This window comes from Amblyomma mixtum, chromosome 4 (genome assembly GCF_055824585.1).
Source record: "Amblyomma mixtum isolate Tamu chromosome 4, ASM5582458v1, whole genome shotgun sequence".
Lineage (NCBI taxonomy): Eukaryota > Metazoa > Arthropoda > Arachnida > Ixodida > Ixodidae > Amblyomma > Amblyomma mixtum.
Window position 1 is genome coordinate 127,992,305 of NC_143015.1, and position 18,736 is coordinate 128,011,040.

At 47.5% G+C, this 18,736-nt stretch overlaps 1 protein-coding gene across 1 annotated transcript in view; it reads right to left on the minus strand.

Annotated features, from left to right (window-relative positions):
• The window catches only part of LOC149348187 (fatty acid synthase-like), a 62,332-nt gene extending 44,423 nt beyond the window's left edge, over window positions 1-17,909 (minus strand). Inside the window, exons 1-4 of the mRNA XM_089541700.1 lie at window positions 17,771-17,909; window positions 11,578-11,904; window positions 9,284-9,484; window positions 7,075-7,197 (exon numbers count right to left, since the gene is read on the minus strand). Coding sequence (XP_089397826.1) covers window positions 7,075-7,197; window positions 9,284-9,484; window positions 11,578-11,904; window positions 17,771-17,909 — 790 coding nt within the window. The remainder of the gene's footprint in view (window positions 1-7,074; window positions 7,198-9,283; window positions 9,485-11,577; window positions 11,905-17,770) is intronic.
• Between the last annotated feature and the right edge of the window lie 827 nt (window positions 17,910-18,736).

Genomic DNA, 18,736 nt, shown 5'->3' on the forward strand with positions numbered 1-18,736 from the left:
CGCGGTAGGGGCTCTGTCGCAGTGGTCGTGCGTGTTCGTCTGTGACAATCCGGTGCTTGGCAAGCCGGGTTCGTCGCACATTCGATGCTGATGAGAAGCAATCGGTGTACCTTTGAAGAAGACTGCGTATTTGGTCTTGACTGCTCCGGGTTAATGCCGGGTTGATGTCGAACGTGGGTTGATGGCCTTGGTCAGATGGTTTTGCGGGTTGGTCGGGTAGGGCAAATACGTCTCTGATGTCTGCTAGCTCGTCGAGGAAAGCGATCGTCGTCCCTTTGTTTAGATGCCGGTATTCTTCCGTGAAGTTGGTTAGCAACACCTGGGCTTGGCCATTTCGGATTTCGGCGACTCCCCTCGCGACGCCCAATCCTCGATCCAGGAGTAACTGGGTGTTCCCCTCGATAACGCCTTCGGCATTTTCGATGTCTCTAGTACCTATGCCGACGAAAACACTTGATCGGGGCGGCACGCTCAATGCTTCATCGAGGACGTTTAAGGCAACGTGATGAGTCGCGCCCGTCGCAACAGGTATGGCTTTTTCCGTGGAAAGCTTGATCGACTTAGATCGAAGGTCGATGATCGCCCGATTTTCGTTCAGGAAGTCCATTCCCAAAATCACGTCTCTTGAGCATTGCTGTAGGATCAGGAAGGTTGTCGCATAGGTTCTCCCATTTACAGTAACTTTCGCGGTGCAGCGTCCTGACGGCGTAATCAGGTTGCCACCTGCGGTGCGGATCAGCGGGCCATCCCAGGTTGTTGTTACCTTCCTGAGTCGGACAGCGAGTGGGCCACTCATGACAGAGTAGTCAGCTCCCGTGTCCACCAAGGCAGTAACCGCGTGACCGTCGACCGTAACTTGAAGGTCACTTGTTCGCGTTCTCGTATTGTACGTTGTCTTCGGTGTCCGATCTTGGCTTCGTCGAATAGTGAGGCTGCGGTGGGCGTACTGCGACGTTACTTCACTGGGCAGCGGTAAAAGCTTCAAGTCTGGCCGCGTCGTCGTCGTCGTCGTCGGTGTCGTCGTCGTAGTTGAGGCATGGTCTTGAGTACTCGTCGATGGAGGATCTTTGTCATTGCGCTTAGAAGCAACCTCACCTCCAGAGGCTGCTTTATTTAGGTTAACCTTCGGGGGCTGGGGGAGCGTCCACGCACGGCGTAGCCTCGGCTAGGAGATACAAAGCGCGGGGACGATGACGACGGAGAACGTGATAGGCGGCTCGGCGATGAGTATTCTTCCCGACGCAAAAACTCCTCGATTTCGGCTGGTCGCTGGCCGGGTCGGGGTCGTGGAGCGTCGTAAGAGAACCCTCGGATGCCCAGTCTCCTGTATGGGCAGTGCCGGAGGGCGTGACCGGCTTCGCCACAGTGGAAGCATAGTGGGCGGCGCTGGTCGGGAGTTCTCCACTCGTCGCATTTCCTCGGCTGCGCGCGTCGCTCGTAGGACGGGCGGGTTGGGGCGAGTGGGCGGCGGTCCAACGCAGCTTGCTGAGGGCGATAGGCAGGGTTGCCAGATTGGGCTATTAATAGCCAAATTGGGCTACTGTTTGTCCGAGTTGGCGTCAGAAATTTCGTTTTGGCTATGTGGCTACTTCTGGGCTACATCTTTTTCATGCGTGAAAAAAACAGTTAAAGTAGTTATAATGTGCTCTGTTACAATTATAGAGTTACCGAAGTAAAAGCAATGCTGCAATCAAAATGCAGGCTATAGCAGGTTAAAGAAATTGAGCGCGTCTGCTACAAAATGACAATTTCTAAACGCTGTGTTCGAGGAAACTTATGTGTTTCAGGCGGTCAAGGATCATGGCCTTTCGATTTCTTTTATAAAGAGTGGACACTACGTGAAAGTTGCCCCCCGGAAACACGTCACGGCCTATAGATTCCACTTAATCCGCGAACTAACGCCACCCGCGCGCGCGGGCCAGTGAACATAAACTGTTGCTGTCTTCACATGTGAGCGTTCTCCCATCGACGGTGCACCACGGGTGACCATGGTACCAGAATAGAGGGAAAACACTAAGAGAACTTAAGTCTTCTAACGAGGTGCGAATGCGTAAGCATTAAATGCTACTGTTTCACTTCTGTTGCCTGGTTTCGTGATCCTCACATGTTAACCGTTAATCGTAGACGTGGCCTAGTGGTTTGGGGCATCCGCTACGGCTGCGGTAGGTGGCTGGTTGGAAACCCACCGCCAGGCATGTTCTTTTCTTGTATGGTTTATTCTGGTTCTGCGGACACATTCTGCTCAAGATACGCATGAGGCAAGTAATGCTTACGTATTAATAAGGTCTTTCTGTTTCTTCCTATTCTCGTGGTGGACACAGCAAGCGCGCCACTCGCAAGAGCCTACGCTTTTTCTGCAGCCTCATACGGCACACGTGCAGCCCTCGAGATTCATTGCGAGCGACGCGAGAGCACCGTGTCCGTTGCTTAATCTGCGTGCACTCATGCGGAGCCATGGAGCCATCCTTCGGCGCTGCGCGGAACCCACTGTAACTATCGAAGGCGGCGGAAGTTAGTGGCATGACATGGCATTAGATCCGTCGCTACGAGAACTTTATCAGAATGTGCGTGGGCGATGTACATCCGGAACTCCAAAAGGAATGGAGAAAAGAGCCGGAATTCAAGGGCAATATGTTTTTCTCATTATTGTGAACGTGGTGTTAGACTGAAGATAAAATCTACACAGATTACCATCGAATGGCATATATCCTTGATTTATTCTGAGCTCATGCATATCGTAGAATGTAGCTTCAAGAAGGCGCATGCTAGATGCTTTGAGGTGACGCTCTCAGTGTGAACCTTTCTCTTAAAGCATAAAATTGAAATGTGAGGCTGCGTAATTATACAGTAAAGTATTTTCACTGTCGATGTGTCTAATCTGCGCGCGAACATTTAAAAGGTGAAATATTCCTAAACTAGAGCTGTGATTACGTTATATAGCGCCGCCGTTCTTTTCCGCGTGCAGACTGGCTGTCGTCACCTGCCTCAGGTGATATGGCCTACTGCCGCACCTGCAAAGTGGAACTGCGGCCCCATCTTTAGAACCTGGTTAGCGCACCTGGTTAGCCGCACTGGCTAGCGCGCATGACGGATGGGAAATGTAACAACGGAAAGAACACGCCGTGCGCACCCCCTCTGACATCATGTGCGGGAAAGAAATCTAATATGTAAATATTCTAGACGAAAATTAATTCAATATGCTTAAGAAATGTCGTCACAAAAACAAGTATTTTTGGCTACTTTTGGGCTACGCAAAAATTTCGCTTTTGGCTACGTTTGGGCTACAGCGGAGGCCAATTTGGCTACCTGAGGTCGGAGCCATCTGGCAACCCTGGCGATAGGGGCTTGGGTCCCGTCGTCGAGGTGCAGGACGGCGCACAGCTGCGGCGTAAGTCATGGCTGGGGGCTGCAGAGCTGCGTGGGTGTCGGCGTCACACCCAAGGCCTGTTGAACCTCGTCCCGGATGACGTCAGTGAGCGATGAAAGTTGCGGCTGCGTTCCCGTTGGCAGCAATCGTCGGAGCTCCGCTCGCACAACTTCACGTATAACCTCCCGCAGGTTATCGTTGTTAGCGGTGTCCATGCAGCTTGCTGACAAAAAGCGCGGCTGGCGGTCATACTGGTGGGCTCGGGCGTCAAGAGTTTTCTCCATTGTGGACGCCTCTTCTACGAATTCCGCGACGGTTTTCGGTGGGTTGCGAACGAGGCCGGCAAATAGTTTCTCTTTAACTCCTCGCATAAGCAACTTCACCTTCTTTTCTTCCTTCATGCTCGCGTCGGCACGCCGGAAGAGACGCTTCATTTCCTCAGTGTACACAGCAACTGTCTCGTTTGGGTGTTGTATGCGAGACTGTAGCAGCTGCTGGGCTCTCTCCTTTCGCACGACGTTCGTGAAGGTCTTTAGAAGCTGCTCTTTGAAGGTTTCCCAGTTCGTGAGGTTAGCTTCCTCATTCTCAAACCAGACTTTTGCTGGTCCCTCCAAGGCGAAGAAGACGTACCTAAGTTTCGTGGCATCGTCCCAGTTGTTGAAGATAGCCACACGGTCGAACTGCTCCAGCCATTCTTCGGGGTCGGCGCCAGGCGAAGCGTCGAAGGTTGGTGGCACCCGGGGCTGGTGAAGAATGATTGGAGTCGTCTGGGGCAAGCTCATGGTAGACGTTGCGGCTGGCTTCCGCTTCCGGGTAGGGTCCGGCAGATTCCCGAACTCTGGTGCGTCCCCTTGCAGGCGTCGGCTAGCGCGGTACACTGGACTCAAGTCCTGCGGTTGATGACTCAGAGGGCTGGCGTCACGGCTTGTAGGGGGTGTCCGGTACATGGAAGGCTACCCAGCACCTCCACCAGATGTCACGTTGTAGTGACGGCAGTCCAGCGGTCAGGAAGACACCAGAAATACTTGCAAACGAAGCTCTTTATTTGGGCTGACTTGCGCCCGCAAAAGAACTGACTCACTCGGTGGCGGCGTAAGCAACAATCGTTCGTCAATCGTTCGTCAAGTTCGTCAATCGTCGAACTACGAATGCCCGCCGCTCGCGGCATCGCTCAATTTAAAGCCGGCAAAGAAACTTCCAGATCGCAGGACAAGATCATCTACAGTAGTCTGGAAAAACCTAGATGCAGCCTTTTATGGCTGCGATCAATCGAGATTAGACTGGTCGCTTCTCGCGTCACGAACAAAAATGATAACAGCCCTTTCCTGCAGCCTTGAGCGTGAACGAACCAACACTACAATGATACGTGGCAATATTTTCGCGTTTTTTTCGTCATAAGCTGCAGGAGCACGGAAAAGGCGGCCGTCACGCACGCCAGCTCTAGATTTGGCCGGCTGTACACTCGGCGTCAAAAGTAAATCGATGGCGACTTTGTAAAAACAATTTAATTTCTTTAAATCTAAAGCACAATGGTCCATGTTTGTTGGTGCACAATGTAATTTGCAAGCAAAGTCACAATTGGGCTGCGCATATGTATTCAAGGATGCATGAATTGGGGTGGAAATGATTAATTTTCTTCGTTAATATTGGCTTCAATTTACTTTTGACGGACCCTGTACTTACCATGCCCGAGCAACCAGCATAGATGTTTTCTGTATAGTGTTTGATGGAGTTCCTCGGAGGGAAAACTTACAGTGGAGTGATTTTTCATCGCGTAAATTCAGAGAAATATGAAATTTGTATTCGGCTTGGCATTTGCTTGAACCACAATGCAGGTTTGATTATATACACTTTTTATTGACAACGACAACAATGCTTTATTCGCTTTAAGCACTGCCAGCACCCACCGTTTGCGTTCAAGAATATACCAAAAAACTAATGTAGAGTTTCAAGGAGTGTTTCCGCAGAGGCTGAGGAAGTTTTCTATTTTCGTTAGATTCTGAAATCTTCATGACATACTTAGAGGTGTCGCGATTGATGGTCACCCTGTTGCCGCATTTTAATCAATATTGTTTGGGATATATCATCAGCTAATACTGGGATTATGCTTCTGGATGTCGACGTAGCTGCATTCCTGCTTTCGAATTAGTACTTTAGCCGCACGTCAAAAAAAAGGCTGTTTCCACTTTGGGGCATTCCATTCGTCGAAAAGCGTTTTTGAGACATGCGCACAAACCATGGAACCTCTCCGTGATGTAGAGCAGTTTTATGATTTTCCTGCGCTGCTTTCATCTGGAGTCACTCGCTGAACCATCCTAAGTCAGTAAAACTATTCCCAAAAAACTTAAATGTTGAACTAGTTCTTAAACTATTTTATTTCCATAATATCTAACTTTTTAAACGATATTTTCCATGTACTTCAAGAGGTTTGACTATAAGGAATCATATTTGACTAATTTAAGCGGTATGCAGAAGAAAGAACAAAAAGAGCCCCATTTTAGCGAGGTGTCCGAGACCTGATGGAAAGTTACAGCGCAGACACCGCGCGATTAACGTGAATGACACAGGTTAACGACACCTTCGTCGTCCTGTGTCTGTGCCGTTGCTTTCTATCGTGTCCACCCAACTAATCCGCAGCAGTACTCTCTCAAGCGGCAGAAAACAGTGCGTTCTCAATACCGCTGCTCCAAGAAGTGCCACTTTTCATTAGGAGCTGGGCTCGGAATGCATGCAGCATACGAGCAGCCCTACAAGTCCAGGAACAGCCTTCATTACCACAATCATAGCTACTCTGGCACACTTTCAAGAACCCAAATCATAAAATGGTAATATTTCTCGCGAAAAATCTATGATTGGAATCACTGATCAGTATTATCACCATTGCATGAAGACCTTCACGAAGTGTCTAGAAATAAATTCCAGATACCTCGAAGAAGTAACTATTTTCATTATTTTACATTTGCCTACAATTTAACGCTGGGCCCTCTTAGTAGTAGTATACTTGGCATTTGCTATGTCTAAGAAAATGTTTGTCCAGCTAAGGAATACTACCGATTGGTGTTAGGCGTACATGGCGGCGAAGACGAATATCTCAACATGTCTAGGGGAGGGCGGTTCCAAGAAAGGACTAAGGCGCTACGCAGTCGCCAGTATGGACATAGGAGAGCTCTTGGCATGAACCAGCGTGGAGTCCTGGAACTAGGACGGAGGTACGGAACTCTAAAGTGGCTAAATGGACAGGTTTAGAGGTGCACCCGTGCGAAACACGCGTGTTCGAACGGTCCCTCCGCAAATGAGACCTCGAAATATATTTCACCATGCTTCGCATTATCAGTTTTCCGCTTGCGCTTGAACCAGACTAAAATATCCACACTATGCCAGGAACAAAATAATTAAAACATGACGTTTACCGATAAGCGTAGCTGCAATTCTGTTTTTTTTTCTATTACTTTAAAAGCCTGCCAGGAGGCATAAACAAGATTCTTTGCCAGAGCAAGAATTTCCGAATCGAATTTCCGACCATAATAACAAAACACGCTGAAGCAATATTTTTTACTTCAGAAAAGCGCGGCAAAAGGAAAGCGCTGTGAAGAACCCAATGAATGGGTGTCTTGAACGACAGCACATATCTGCAGTGCATCGGTCTATTACACACTCTGCGTTTTACCTAACGCGACCAGCAAAACTTCTCTTAGCGTTACACTCACCTTGACTCTTGTAGCCATCGCAGTAAGCCTTGATGTGGGTGATTTTGGCGTATATACGACGAGCCTCCGAAGCTCGCTGAAGAAAAAACACGCCCACTGTTTCGCTTCGGACGTATCCATTGGCTGCATCAAGTCGAAACGCGGTTATAACGTGCTGTATTTTTAGCGTTAGCTGGAGACCAAAGTAAAAAAGTGCATCTTTTCGGGCTTTATTCTATAACGCGTCTTCCCTGTCTGCTTTTTATGCTTCTTTACCATTTGTTGCGCGTGGACTCACGCACTTAATCCTTACGTCACACGAAATAGCAAGCCAGAGTAAATGGAAGTTTCGACTGAGTAAAGAATCGTCATAAAATACTACACAATGATCTTAAAGACGGGTGGCACCTACTTAGAGGTCTTCATCCCTGGAAAGGACGATCCCAGCCGCCCGCAGTACTTGTGGGCACGTTACTTTTTGAAATTCCCGTGTGTGTCTGGTGGCACGAAAATTCCAACGCAGTGTTGCCTTCATCTGAGCGTTAAGGACAACCCTAGCGATGTTTATTGAAGTACGCTGATCCAGCCGCTCTGCTTTTCTGAATGCGACGCCGTTACTCCACACCATTTCTTTCATCATCCTCTCATTTCCGGCGACTCATGCATGTGCAGCTGGATAACTCGTAGTATACGGTGAAACGAGATAAAAACAGATCCTCCATTACTGCATCCGCCATATATAGCTGCGTACTGATGTTTCAGTTGCTTAACTGTCGTTTGTTTAAAGGTACAGAGAAATCATGACTACCCCAAGAATTTTACAGACAGAGTAAACCTCTCACCAACAGTCCGTCGAGCAGGCTGTTGTTGTTCGCTTCTTTTTGAACGGAGGATACCCATAGTCGAGTATATGTTAGTGTCGTAGTCCGATACCGTTACTTTATCATCTCCTAACATTAGTGACGGTCTGAACAAGGTTGCGAGACCGGGCACACTACTATGTGCGAACAATTTATCGATGCCTCTACGTGTGATCGAAAATCACAAACTCCGCCAACTAGCGGGACGCAGAAGAAGCACAGATGGCAGGAGAACATATCTTGAGCTGTACAAGCAACATTGATACTGCCAGTAAGAGCTCACAATCCCAACCTTCTAGGAGCACAAGAGTATAGCATCACAGAAACTATAAAATCATAACTAACCCTTGAAATTCAAGACCCCGCGCTATGCTCGTGATGAATAACTGGTCGCAAACGTTACGAAGACACAGAACGAGATCACAGGGCAGCCGTCGTTATCACAACTGGCTAATTGGTAACGCTTGAGCCCACTTATTCATCACAAATAGCACCCAACTAGCCATACTTTTTATTCTGGTGAACCCATGCTATGTTATTGTACACAATGAAAATTTGCATTGCTCCAGTTATTTGTAAAAAGTCGGCTTTTCTTTTTTTTTCTTGGAAAATCTGTCTTCGTGCTGTTCTCTCCTCTGCTCTAGCTTGTCTTTTGGCACAATTTGTCTATGCATTATGAAGTACCTGTTGTGAGGCATCTATTGTGAGGCACATACCGCCATTGCATCGCTGAAAATCTTTGCGACGAGCGGCCTGACATCAGCGTATCGTTAGCAGGGTAAAGCGTCATTCTTAGTTGGCACGTTTATCAAAGCCGGAGTACTTCTGATTAAAGTAATGAAGGCTCTCTATCGCGAGTGGCTAGCAGTCCTCGCCTCTTCAAATCAGGGATCGGAGATTCAAAGCATCAGATTAGAATAACATGTTACCTCAACGTCTTTGGCGTTACCGTTACTGCCTGATTGAACACAGAATGTTTGGTATGTCCAGTTCCACCGAGATATTTCGGTGCCTCACGGAAATTTTGGGGATATGCACAGAAACTAATAAAGATGCTCAGCGTAAGCAGAAATCTAACCCTCTCGTGTAAGACCTAACCTTGTACTACAAATTACGCGTCGGGACGCGTATTTCGGAGGTCGTGGGTTCGAATCTCACCCGTGGCGTGTGGTTGTTTATTCTTCTGCTTTGTAATCATTTATTTTTAAGGGATAAAATGATCATTAACAATCTTTATTGATCAACGCCACCAGTTCAAAAAAAACCTCTGTGCTCCTTGCTTTCTGTGATATAAGACGACCCTGCATGATGGGACGCATAATTGTTATCACAAACATGGTCACTACACAGTTAGGGCAATCTCAGCTCACCGCTTGAATCAAAGGACATGCACTTTCCATCAGGGGATAATATTCCGAGGCGCTCAAAGTTTAGCGATGTGGTCGGCTTCAAGCAGATCGAGCTTCCACCCACGATGGCCGCTTCGCACTCTCCGGACCGAATAGACCCGACTGCGTGGCTCAGGGCAGCCATTGTGGACGAACACGCCGTGTCTATTGCCAGGCTTGGCCCTGCAAATAAGACAGATGGAGTCAGTTAATACTTGACGCGGACACTGCCTGCTTGAACACTGCAGGAACTAAGGACAGTATTAAGCGTATATTGTGAATATATTGGCCAAATGTTTTAGGGGAACCCCCAAGGTGGTGTAGATTTTTAATAAGGGAGTAATTACTCATTGGCATCCACCCGAGCGCAGCCATACGGCTACAAAGGAAAGCTATCCAGCTGTCTCAGAAACTTCGTAGTTAAAGAAAAATTCGTCCTGGTCCGGGGTTCGAACCTGGGACCACCGCTTCACCGGAGCAGTCGCTCTACCAATTGAGCTAACCGGGACGGCAAGCTTACGGTAGGGCGAGATAGCTTTCCTTTGTAGCCGTATGGCTGCGCTCGGGGGAATGTCAATGAGTAATTACTCTCTTATTGTGAATATATATCGACGCTGTGGCGATTTACATTTATGTTTATGATTATCGGGCGGAAAAGAGGCACTTATAGCTGATAAAATCGGGTTTAAAAATTTTCCCTCCGCGATACAAACTCACCTTGTCAAGACTGAAAAGGATTCCATCATCACCTTTGCCAAGTGAATTGTGTTTTAGCGTAGCCTCAGGGGTTCCCGAAATTGTTTGCTGGAACGGCTCTTTATAGCGACAACTGTATCAGTTTTTACCTTTTGTAGATTATAAAATGTATTCAAAAATATATATCCTTCGCATTCGCTAGGTCATGCTCTTTAAGCGGTCCGTATAACTATTTTTTACAATTATTAGAATCGTCACTAGTAATGTAGCTGTCTGTGCCTCTTTGGTCTGCTTGTTCAGCTCGGTAGCAGTAGAAAACAATGTAAGCGCATTGTTCCAAGTTTGCTATCCAAGCCAAGTGTTGCCTGATGCGTCCAAAGGTTTCGGCGTTGGAAGAACGGAGGCTGGCGGCCACATACCGACTACGGACCGGTACCACTTTGTAGGCAGGCCTACTGTCAGTGAAGAACAGCGTTTATTAGAGTTAGGAAGCGGGTATAAAAAGAAACAGGAGGATGACGTAATGGGTCACGATGCTGGTTGCTGGCAGCGTGACGTCAGAGTGAGTCAACTTTGCTGCAACTGACGATAAAGACTTCAGCCGCGAGAAGCGGAGTGAATAATTTCTTCCAGTAACATGCACAGATCGTGCACTGCTCTTCGTGCTAGTCCTTGCCTGCTGTAAGCATTGCTACACCGATGCGCTGTCTAGCTGCTTCGATTGGCTGTCGCGTTCCACTCTTATGCCCTTTACCGCTGCAGTTCTCCTGTCTTCGTTTAGCGCCGCGCTTCGATTTACCGCGTCCTCCTGCTTTGTTGGATGGTCCTTCCCAGCGCTTGCGAGCGACTTCTTCCACGGCATCCAACAGTTATTTTACGGCACAAGAGCGCGACTCCGAATGCGGCTTCCTGCTCTGTCCTGACTGTAGACACAGGCGAATACTACGTAGCGAGGGTCCGCCTCCTAATCTCAAAGTTTAAGGATCCTGAAGGCCAACGCACCCAACCACACTGTGCGCACCATTCTCCATACCTCGTCGTTTGTATCGCTTCTGCTTTGGCAACATTTCTACCTTCTTTTGCAGATTGCATGCCTGGTTTCTATAAAGCCCGAGAAGCCCAAAAAGTTGTAGCCATCCCACCGAGCCACCCTCCTCGCCATCTTCATAGCACTCAAGTAATTATTCTGTTTTCTGCCTCCTCACTATCGCCCTGGGAAAATCTTTTTCACTCTTTCTTCCTCGTGGCAGTCGCCTTCCGAAGTCGCGGATGTGTCCATACCAAAAAAAAAAAAAAAGGACAGTCCGCTGGGTATTCTCAATGGCTGCGCCGTAAAATTGCTCACATGGCTATGAATTGCTAATAAACCAAAAATTCAAGCCGTGCTCTGAATTCTGTGCAGACATTCTTGTGGGACGGCGCCGAAGCAATCGCGGTTATGCGTGGTTTCTCGGCGGAGCCGCAGTGTACGCCTTCTGGAAACAGGTGCTATTCGCTAGAATTTAGTACCTTTCACTGTTGTAGAAGGGAGTTAAATCACGAAATGGAAGGTCAAGAGCTCTGACCCAAAATGCACGTACCGTGTAAGTCGAATGAGTAAGATATTCGATTGGCGAACATGGCTTGCGAGCCACTGATCACGCCATATCCGTCAACCGTGTCTGCGTTGTAGCTGGAAGCCTCATGCGCTTCACAGGTGTAACAACCGATGAAGACGCCCACCGCACGTCCCCGCAACGTTTGCGGGTCATAGGCAGCGTCCACCATGGCCTCGTACGTCGTCTCCAGTAGAAGACGCATCTGGGGGTCCATCCTGTGCGCCTGCTTCGGCGGAACACCGAAAAACTCGGCGTCGAACAGAGACAAGTCACGGATCTTCCCCATGCGCGCCGGCAGGCCGAGGTAACCTGAAATTTATATGAACTCATATTAAGGAATATCCGAAGAAATTCACAGTGTCTACGAAGCGTGCCAAAGGTGATGACGATGCTTCTGAATTTAATGGCTCAATGGCACCTGGACTAAGCAGTGCCATGATTAACTGCTTTATGGCAAGTACTGAGCAGACAAAGTTTTTCAGTCATTTCGAACTTATGAAGCCCAGAAACAGGAGAGGACGCGTACGGGTCGTGTCCTAAGGAGTTTGCTAAATAAAGCACGACGCTAAGACTGTTTTATGCCCTCAAGCCGTGAAAAACAACTTCACATTTAAGTTTATTGAGTTTTCATATTTTTTAGGCACCACGTTTAGCCACATGAACAGTCTGAGATACATATGAACATCGGCTAAAGAGGAATTGAAAGACCCTCGCGAAACTATTTCAAACGGTTCGAAATTATGTTCAGGCTGTTTCGTATTTTGGATTTAGCATGGAAGCTTAGGCCGGATGTGGGAGGTAGCGTTGTCCAGCTGGAAACACGGAGATCAGCTTTCGCTGGTCGAACGGGCCCCAATCTGCCGCAGCCGTCGCAGGAGTTCTGGCCTACAGACTCCACCCATGGAGGCTCCCTAGACGCTATGGCCAGTGTATTGACGTTCTGTCTCTCTCTCTGTCCCACCTGAAAAAGTAGCTTCCAATTTAATTCAAATTTAGTTCATTTCCGAATCGTATAAACTTATCACATAAAAAGGTACTTACACAGGAAGGAAAAAATACACGCCCCAACCGGATTCAAAACAGCTTCCTGCTCATCTAATGCACAGTGCACTAACCTCTAAGCAACGACTGCAGCAGGGGGTGAAAGCGTTATTGAAGCGAAAACATCACTACGGGACCTCGGGCTTCAATCGCGGAGCGGGCACATTTGACCCCCCGCTGAGTTAGAGGTCAAACCATGAAAAATAGAGAAAGAAATTGAATCAATATCCATGACTGGGAGTCGAACCCGCGGCTGCGCGATCAGATCTCCTTTAGGAGCCGCTCAGCAAGACCACTAAGCTATCGACGCTTTTTTTTTTCAGCCAACACGCCTCCTGTTAAACTGCACCACACTCTCGCGCTGTGCGTTGGAGAGCGTCGTTCTCATCAAATTCCATTTGCTCGCCCCGCAGCACTGCCTGCTCACCGTCGTCTTCTACGTAGCACAAATCCGTGCTTTCGCTCCGATTCGAATGTTGTAAACATTCTCTGTAGTCTTTTTTTTATGCCAAGACTCACGCAATCCTTTCTATTACTTCGCCGATGCATCTAGTCAGTGCAATTGAACAGTGCGATTTGAGGTTAAGTGGTGAACTACCTGGTTCAAGGAGCGGAACTAGACATCTGGACTTCCAGTGATGCTGTCAATTTTATGTCTGCTTTGATAAGCACTGATGAATCTTGGTATATCTCAAAACTTTCGCCCCGCCCGCTCCGTTCTTGGTCCTATTCTCATTGTGCACGTATTTTCTGCTGCACCCGGAGGTCTCTTATAATATAACTGGAGTTAATCCTTACGTAGCTTTGCAACCGCCCAACAATGCAGGGAAGGCCATATTTACCTTCCAAATAAACGTGTACCAATGCAAGTTTATAATGCCTAACGACAAAGTTTGGATAGCCAGTATTTTCCGCATGAAAAAGGGCACAGAAAGAGAAGCAAGAGAAAATTATGTGAAACAGGTGAAGTTTTTTTTATGCTTTCGTTCGACTCTTGTCAGTCACTTGTTCGTCGTTTGCTTTCAGTGTTTCAGAAAAATCACGCGACTGGATATAAGGCATTGGCGAGCGTCTATCTGTTTCGCCAGGGGCAACTGTAAATTCATAACGTTTGGTTTGGTTTTATGGGGTTTAACGTCCCAAAGCGACTAAGGCTATGAGAGACGCTGTAGTGGAGGGCTCCGGAAATTTCGACCACCTGGGGTTCTTTAACGTGCATTGACATCGCACAGTACACGGGCCTCTTGAATTTCTCCTCCAAAGAAATTCAACCGCCGCGGCCGGGATCGAACCCACGTCTTTCGGGTCAGCAGCCGAGCACCATAACCACTGAGCCACCGCGGCGGCAAAATTCATAACGAGATATATTGGAGCTCATGCATGCGCACGAGTGTTACGTGCCAGTTGAGGTACGCTACAGATAAGTTCATACCAGATATATTTGCGGTTCGTGTGAACTCATGTGCAGCAAAAGTGTGTTCCTCCGAGACATTCGTGACGCATATGAACTAGTATGCAGCCCTTATGATTTCGTACAAATATTAGTGATCCATATTAATTTTTTGAAGCATATTTGTTCATACAATCAATGCACCTTTCTTTACACATATGCTGCCCATATGTGTTCATACGAAACACGTTTGTGACACATATGCGCTTGTATGAAGCGAATGTGTGTTCATGCCAGGCACGTTTCTTGACACAGTTAACATATAAGCTGCCCATATGGACTCACACGAGAAATATTTTGGACACATATAGCTCCCATATCGCATACACGAAATAAAGAGAAATTTTTCGACAGGGGAGGTCTTGTATTCTCCCGTCTCATTTTCGCTTTCAGTCCTGCCTTCCCGGCCTTCATATCTTCACGGACGGTTCCTATACCTCCACTCTGCGGGCGTTGCCTAAGTCGCATTCTCGTCTTCTGGCGCGCTATGGAGCGTAGCCCGGTTTCGTCTTGAGTTGATGATTACTAAACTGGCGAAAAAACACGGACAGAGACAGAAACAAATATCCTCCGTGCGAAGGAAGACGGGCATATGCGACAGCCCGTCTAGGGCAGGCCAACCTGGGTAGCATTTCTGTTTTCACATACACACATATGTGTGTACGTGTATGTGCGTACGTGTTTTCTTTCTCTCTCCGTGTTTTATCGCGCAGTTTAATCATGAACGACAAGCACCAACTAGCCAGCCAGAAAACCCTTCGTCTTGAGACAGTCTCTATCGCCTTCAGTACAGAGGCTGCTACGTTTCACGAGGCTTGTTGTTACGCCTGACGCGTGCCCTCTCCTTTCCCCTTGCACATCTACTCTGATTGCCTTTGTCTTCTTCAGGCTGCCCATTCTTCTTCCACCAGAAATATCTGCATCTGAGCAATCAAGGGCACCCTGGCCACCATCTCTCTTCCCTGTCCTGCCTTCCTGCACTATCTACCGGTCCACTGTGGCTGCGGCGTCGACGAGCGGCCTTATCCTAAAGCCGTCATTGCTGTCGACCTTGACTGGCTGCACCCGCATGTGCACAACCGTCCTTAGCCTCTGGCCATCCACATGAACCGCGGATCTCTCTGCCACCCTCTCGTTCGTTTTTGTCCGCTCCATTCTCCGTCTCTTTCCTCCTTTCTCTACATCCTGTTCACTTGTCCCTCTCCTAGCTATAGCCACGGCCGCTTTCCCTCGTACCTCCATGGCTTTGCACTTCACCATTTTCCTTGCTGTCCAAGCGGTGCAAGTGTGGGTGACGTTCTCCATTCTCTAGGCGCCCGTCCGCTCACTGGGCACGTAGGAATTTTCTCTTGGCTGTGAACCTCTTTTCTTTTATTTTCAATAGATTTTGCCTGTGATAACTTCTGGTTCGGTGCGGCCTTCCTCGCACATTTATTTTAGGCTTTTTTGCATTTCTTGACAGCTTTAAAATATAGGCTTTTTTGCATTTCTTGACAGCTTTAAAATAAAGAAGAGGTCCCAAGGCTAAGGAACTGCACGCGGATCATTCCATATTAACACACAAGAAAAGTGTTAGAATGCGAGCAGCTGTGGATAAATATCTCGTTGACTTGAATAAACGGTAAGTGGCAATTTGTATCCAAAGTCGTACCGTTATGAAACTGATAAACGGAAGGAAGATCCTTTCACTTTTTGCTCAAGGAATTGAAGTGTGGACAGGGGTTTCTTTGCCAGTTTTTAGTGTTTTTCAAGTAGTTACAGTTGGACTGACTAGATTTTCATTGCAGTGTCCATCAATTTCACAAAAACGAATTCGTCGGCAAACTTGCATGTCGCTGTGGGTGGATATAGAAAGTTCCATATGACGACGGGTATATTTTTTATGATTTGAAAACAACAATTTCGGGATTTCCCACAAGTTATGTTGCTAACCTATTTGCTTCACTACCATAAAATCTCACCCTTCAAGAGGGGCACGCAAAGTCAGATGAGACAAAAACAGTAGTTGGTAGTGAATCGTGGGCTTCATTATGTGTCACATAGGCGAAACTCTGAATTAAAGGCGTGCACAGGATTGTAATGAGCAATAATAAATTACAGTGATCGCTCACACTGTCAAGCAGCGACACAGGCATCGATGTTTTACACGGCAAGGCAGAGAAAAATGCACTAACGTGGCTTAAAGCTCGCAAAACAAAGCTTTTCATGTAAGGCTGCTTTGCATAGGTAAGCAGCTAGACGTCCTTCGTGGTCTTTATGTCTCTATCCAAGATTAAAATAGCATACCCTTTACGTGTCGGACAGTGAAAGCAGTGATTGTACAAATGCACCAATCATAACGCACTGGTTAAGTAGGAACGCAAGTTGTACTGCCAGCCACCGTAATAAATAGGTTCACTTTCCGGTGGCTTAGTGATTATGGTGTTTGAATGCTAAGCTCGAGGACGCTCGATAAATATACTCGCCTCGGCAGGTGAGTTTTGATGGAGGTGAAGCCGGAAATACGGCTATATGCTCTGCGACGTCAGAACACATTACGAAACCATGCAGTTGATCGCAATTAATCCGGAGACCTCCACTACGTAGCTTTTTTTTCTATCTTTACATTGTTCCGTGATCTCTCTCCTCACGGTGTGGTCTACGTGTCCACTGCGAAGTGACATCGGTACTGCGCTTTTCCTTTCTTCATAGCCAGCTTAAGCTTTGTTCGTGTAGTTCTTTGTACACGGTCGCCTCTGAAGGGTTATCTAGGTGGGCGCATGTGTCGATTTGTTTCATGCCCACCATCTCTCTTTTCACCAAGATTTGCTCTGCAGTAGAATGCACATGTGTGTTAATGCGAGTGATTTCTGCTTTTTTTATACTTAATAATGTGTAGCAAGGCTTAGGCTTAATATTCAAAACGTAATGTTGACAACAGTACCAGACGCAGGCATGGTCGTCCCGTAGACATCAACGTTTGCCTGCACAAGCCATAAAAGCACACTGATTTGTTTCTGCATGCATTCCTTGAGCCGACATTGAACACTGCACCCGCACACTAATCCCTGATTCACCCGCCGCTCTGGCTCAGTGGTTATGGTAGTCGCCTGCTGGCCCGAAAGACGCGGGCTCGATCCCCACCGCGGTGGCTGAATTTAGATGGAGGCGAAATTCTAGAGGTCCATGTACTACGCGATGTCAGTGCACGTTAAATAACCCCAGGTGGCCGAAATTTCCGGAGCCCTTCACTACGGCGTACCTCATAGCCTGAGTCGCTTTGGGACGTTAAACCCCAATAAACCAAACTCATCCTCAATTCATCAATTTGTCGGTATGAACAGAAACAGACCACCTTTCCGGCCGCTCTTAAAAGGCATTTATGGGGACTAACTCACCAATAATCGTATGATGTACAGTAGGCCATTTACTGTCTTTCTTATCTTCTTTTTATGCCATAGTGCAGTTTTGCATGTTACCGGTAGCACTATATTTTTGAAGTCGTTGTACGGCCCTTCTGAACTGCTTCAAAGTGTTTGTATCTTCCCTTCTGATGGGTACATTTGTGTTTACATTGTTCACAGTGCTTTACGATTCTTTCCCATTGACAAAGTTGTTTGTCCCCACGGACAAACCGGTTTATACATATCGAAGTAAATAAAAAAAAAACAGAAGACTTTAGGCTTGTTTCTATGCCGCACGTACCTCGAGGCCAGCGGGTATCATCATCCGTGACGAAGTCTTCACCCGCGTACAGCTTTTCCTTGAACTCGGCGAAGCTGTCGGCTTGCGGGAACCGGGCCGAGAAGCCGCTGATTACTATGTCCTCTTCGTCAACAGCCATGAGCAACTGGAAATCCAAGCCAGCAGAGGATAATGATAATCGGCTTTCTCTCGCAGTTTTATGTTTGAAACGTTCACTGCTCCAGCGGAAGTTGTCGACTGCTGTCTTTTAAAGTGTACCCCAGTGCGCACTAGATACTGCGTGCCATTTATCGGCCTTTCTTTCTGCGCTATTAAGCCGGCGTCACTCCTCCTTAACACCGCAGTTGCGCCCACACCTGCTTTTCTTTCTATACATAGACTCCTCTACCTGTACACTACAGCGGCAATTGTGCCGTGACCCGGGAGGGATGATCGAAATTCTCGGCTAGCATTTTTCAGACGCAGGTGCGCTGTTGTGCGCTGCACTCAGTATGCTGTCACCTCAATTTGCAGCTTAGATGCAATAAAACAGAGCATATAGCATTCCATGATTTACCACTTTTAGCAATCCAGTGCACCCAATAGGGTTTTTGATGCTACGAGCGCGCCAGCACGCGACTGACACAAAATGTCGGCTATGAACGAGTGCCTTTCATTTTGTACCGAAAGCGTTTCTTTTCTTTATTTGAGTGCTGTAAATCACGCTGTCACCGCTTTCAAAATCGTTTTCCAAAGCAATCAAGAGTATATTGAGCGTCGCTTTTAGGTCAGTAATGACGTACTGTTTTACTCGGTCACTCCACAAAACTTTATTGCCTCGCATACCTGACGCTTCTCTACAACGATAGGCAGCCCAGATGTCTCGGGCATTCCATTATTGTGCTCTACTCAAATTGAAAAATAGCTTAAAAAATAGCTCTCCTCAAGCTCTCAATTCATGCTTCAGAGATGCCCGCGCATCTATGA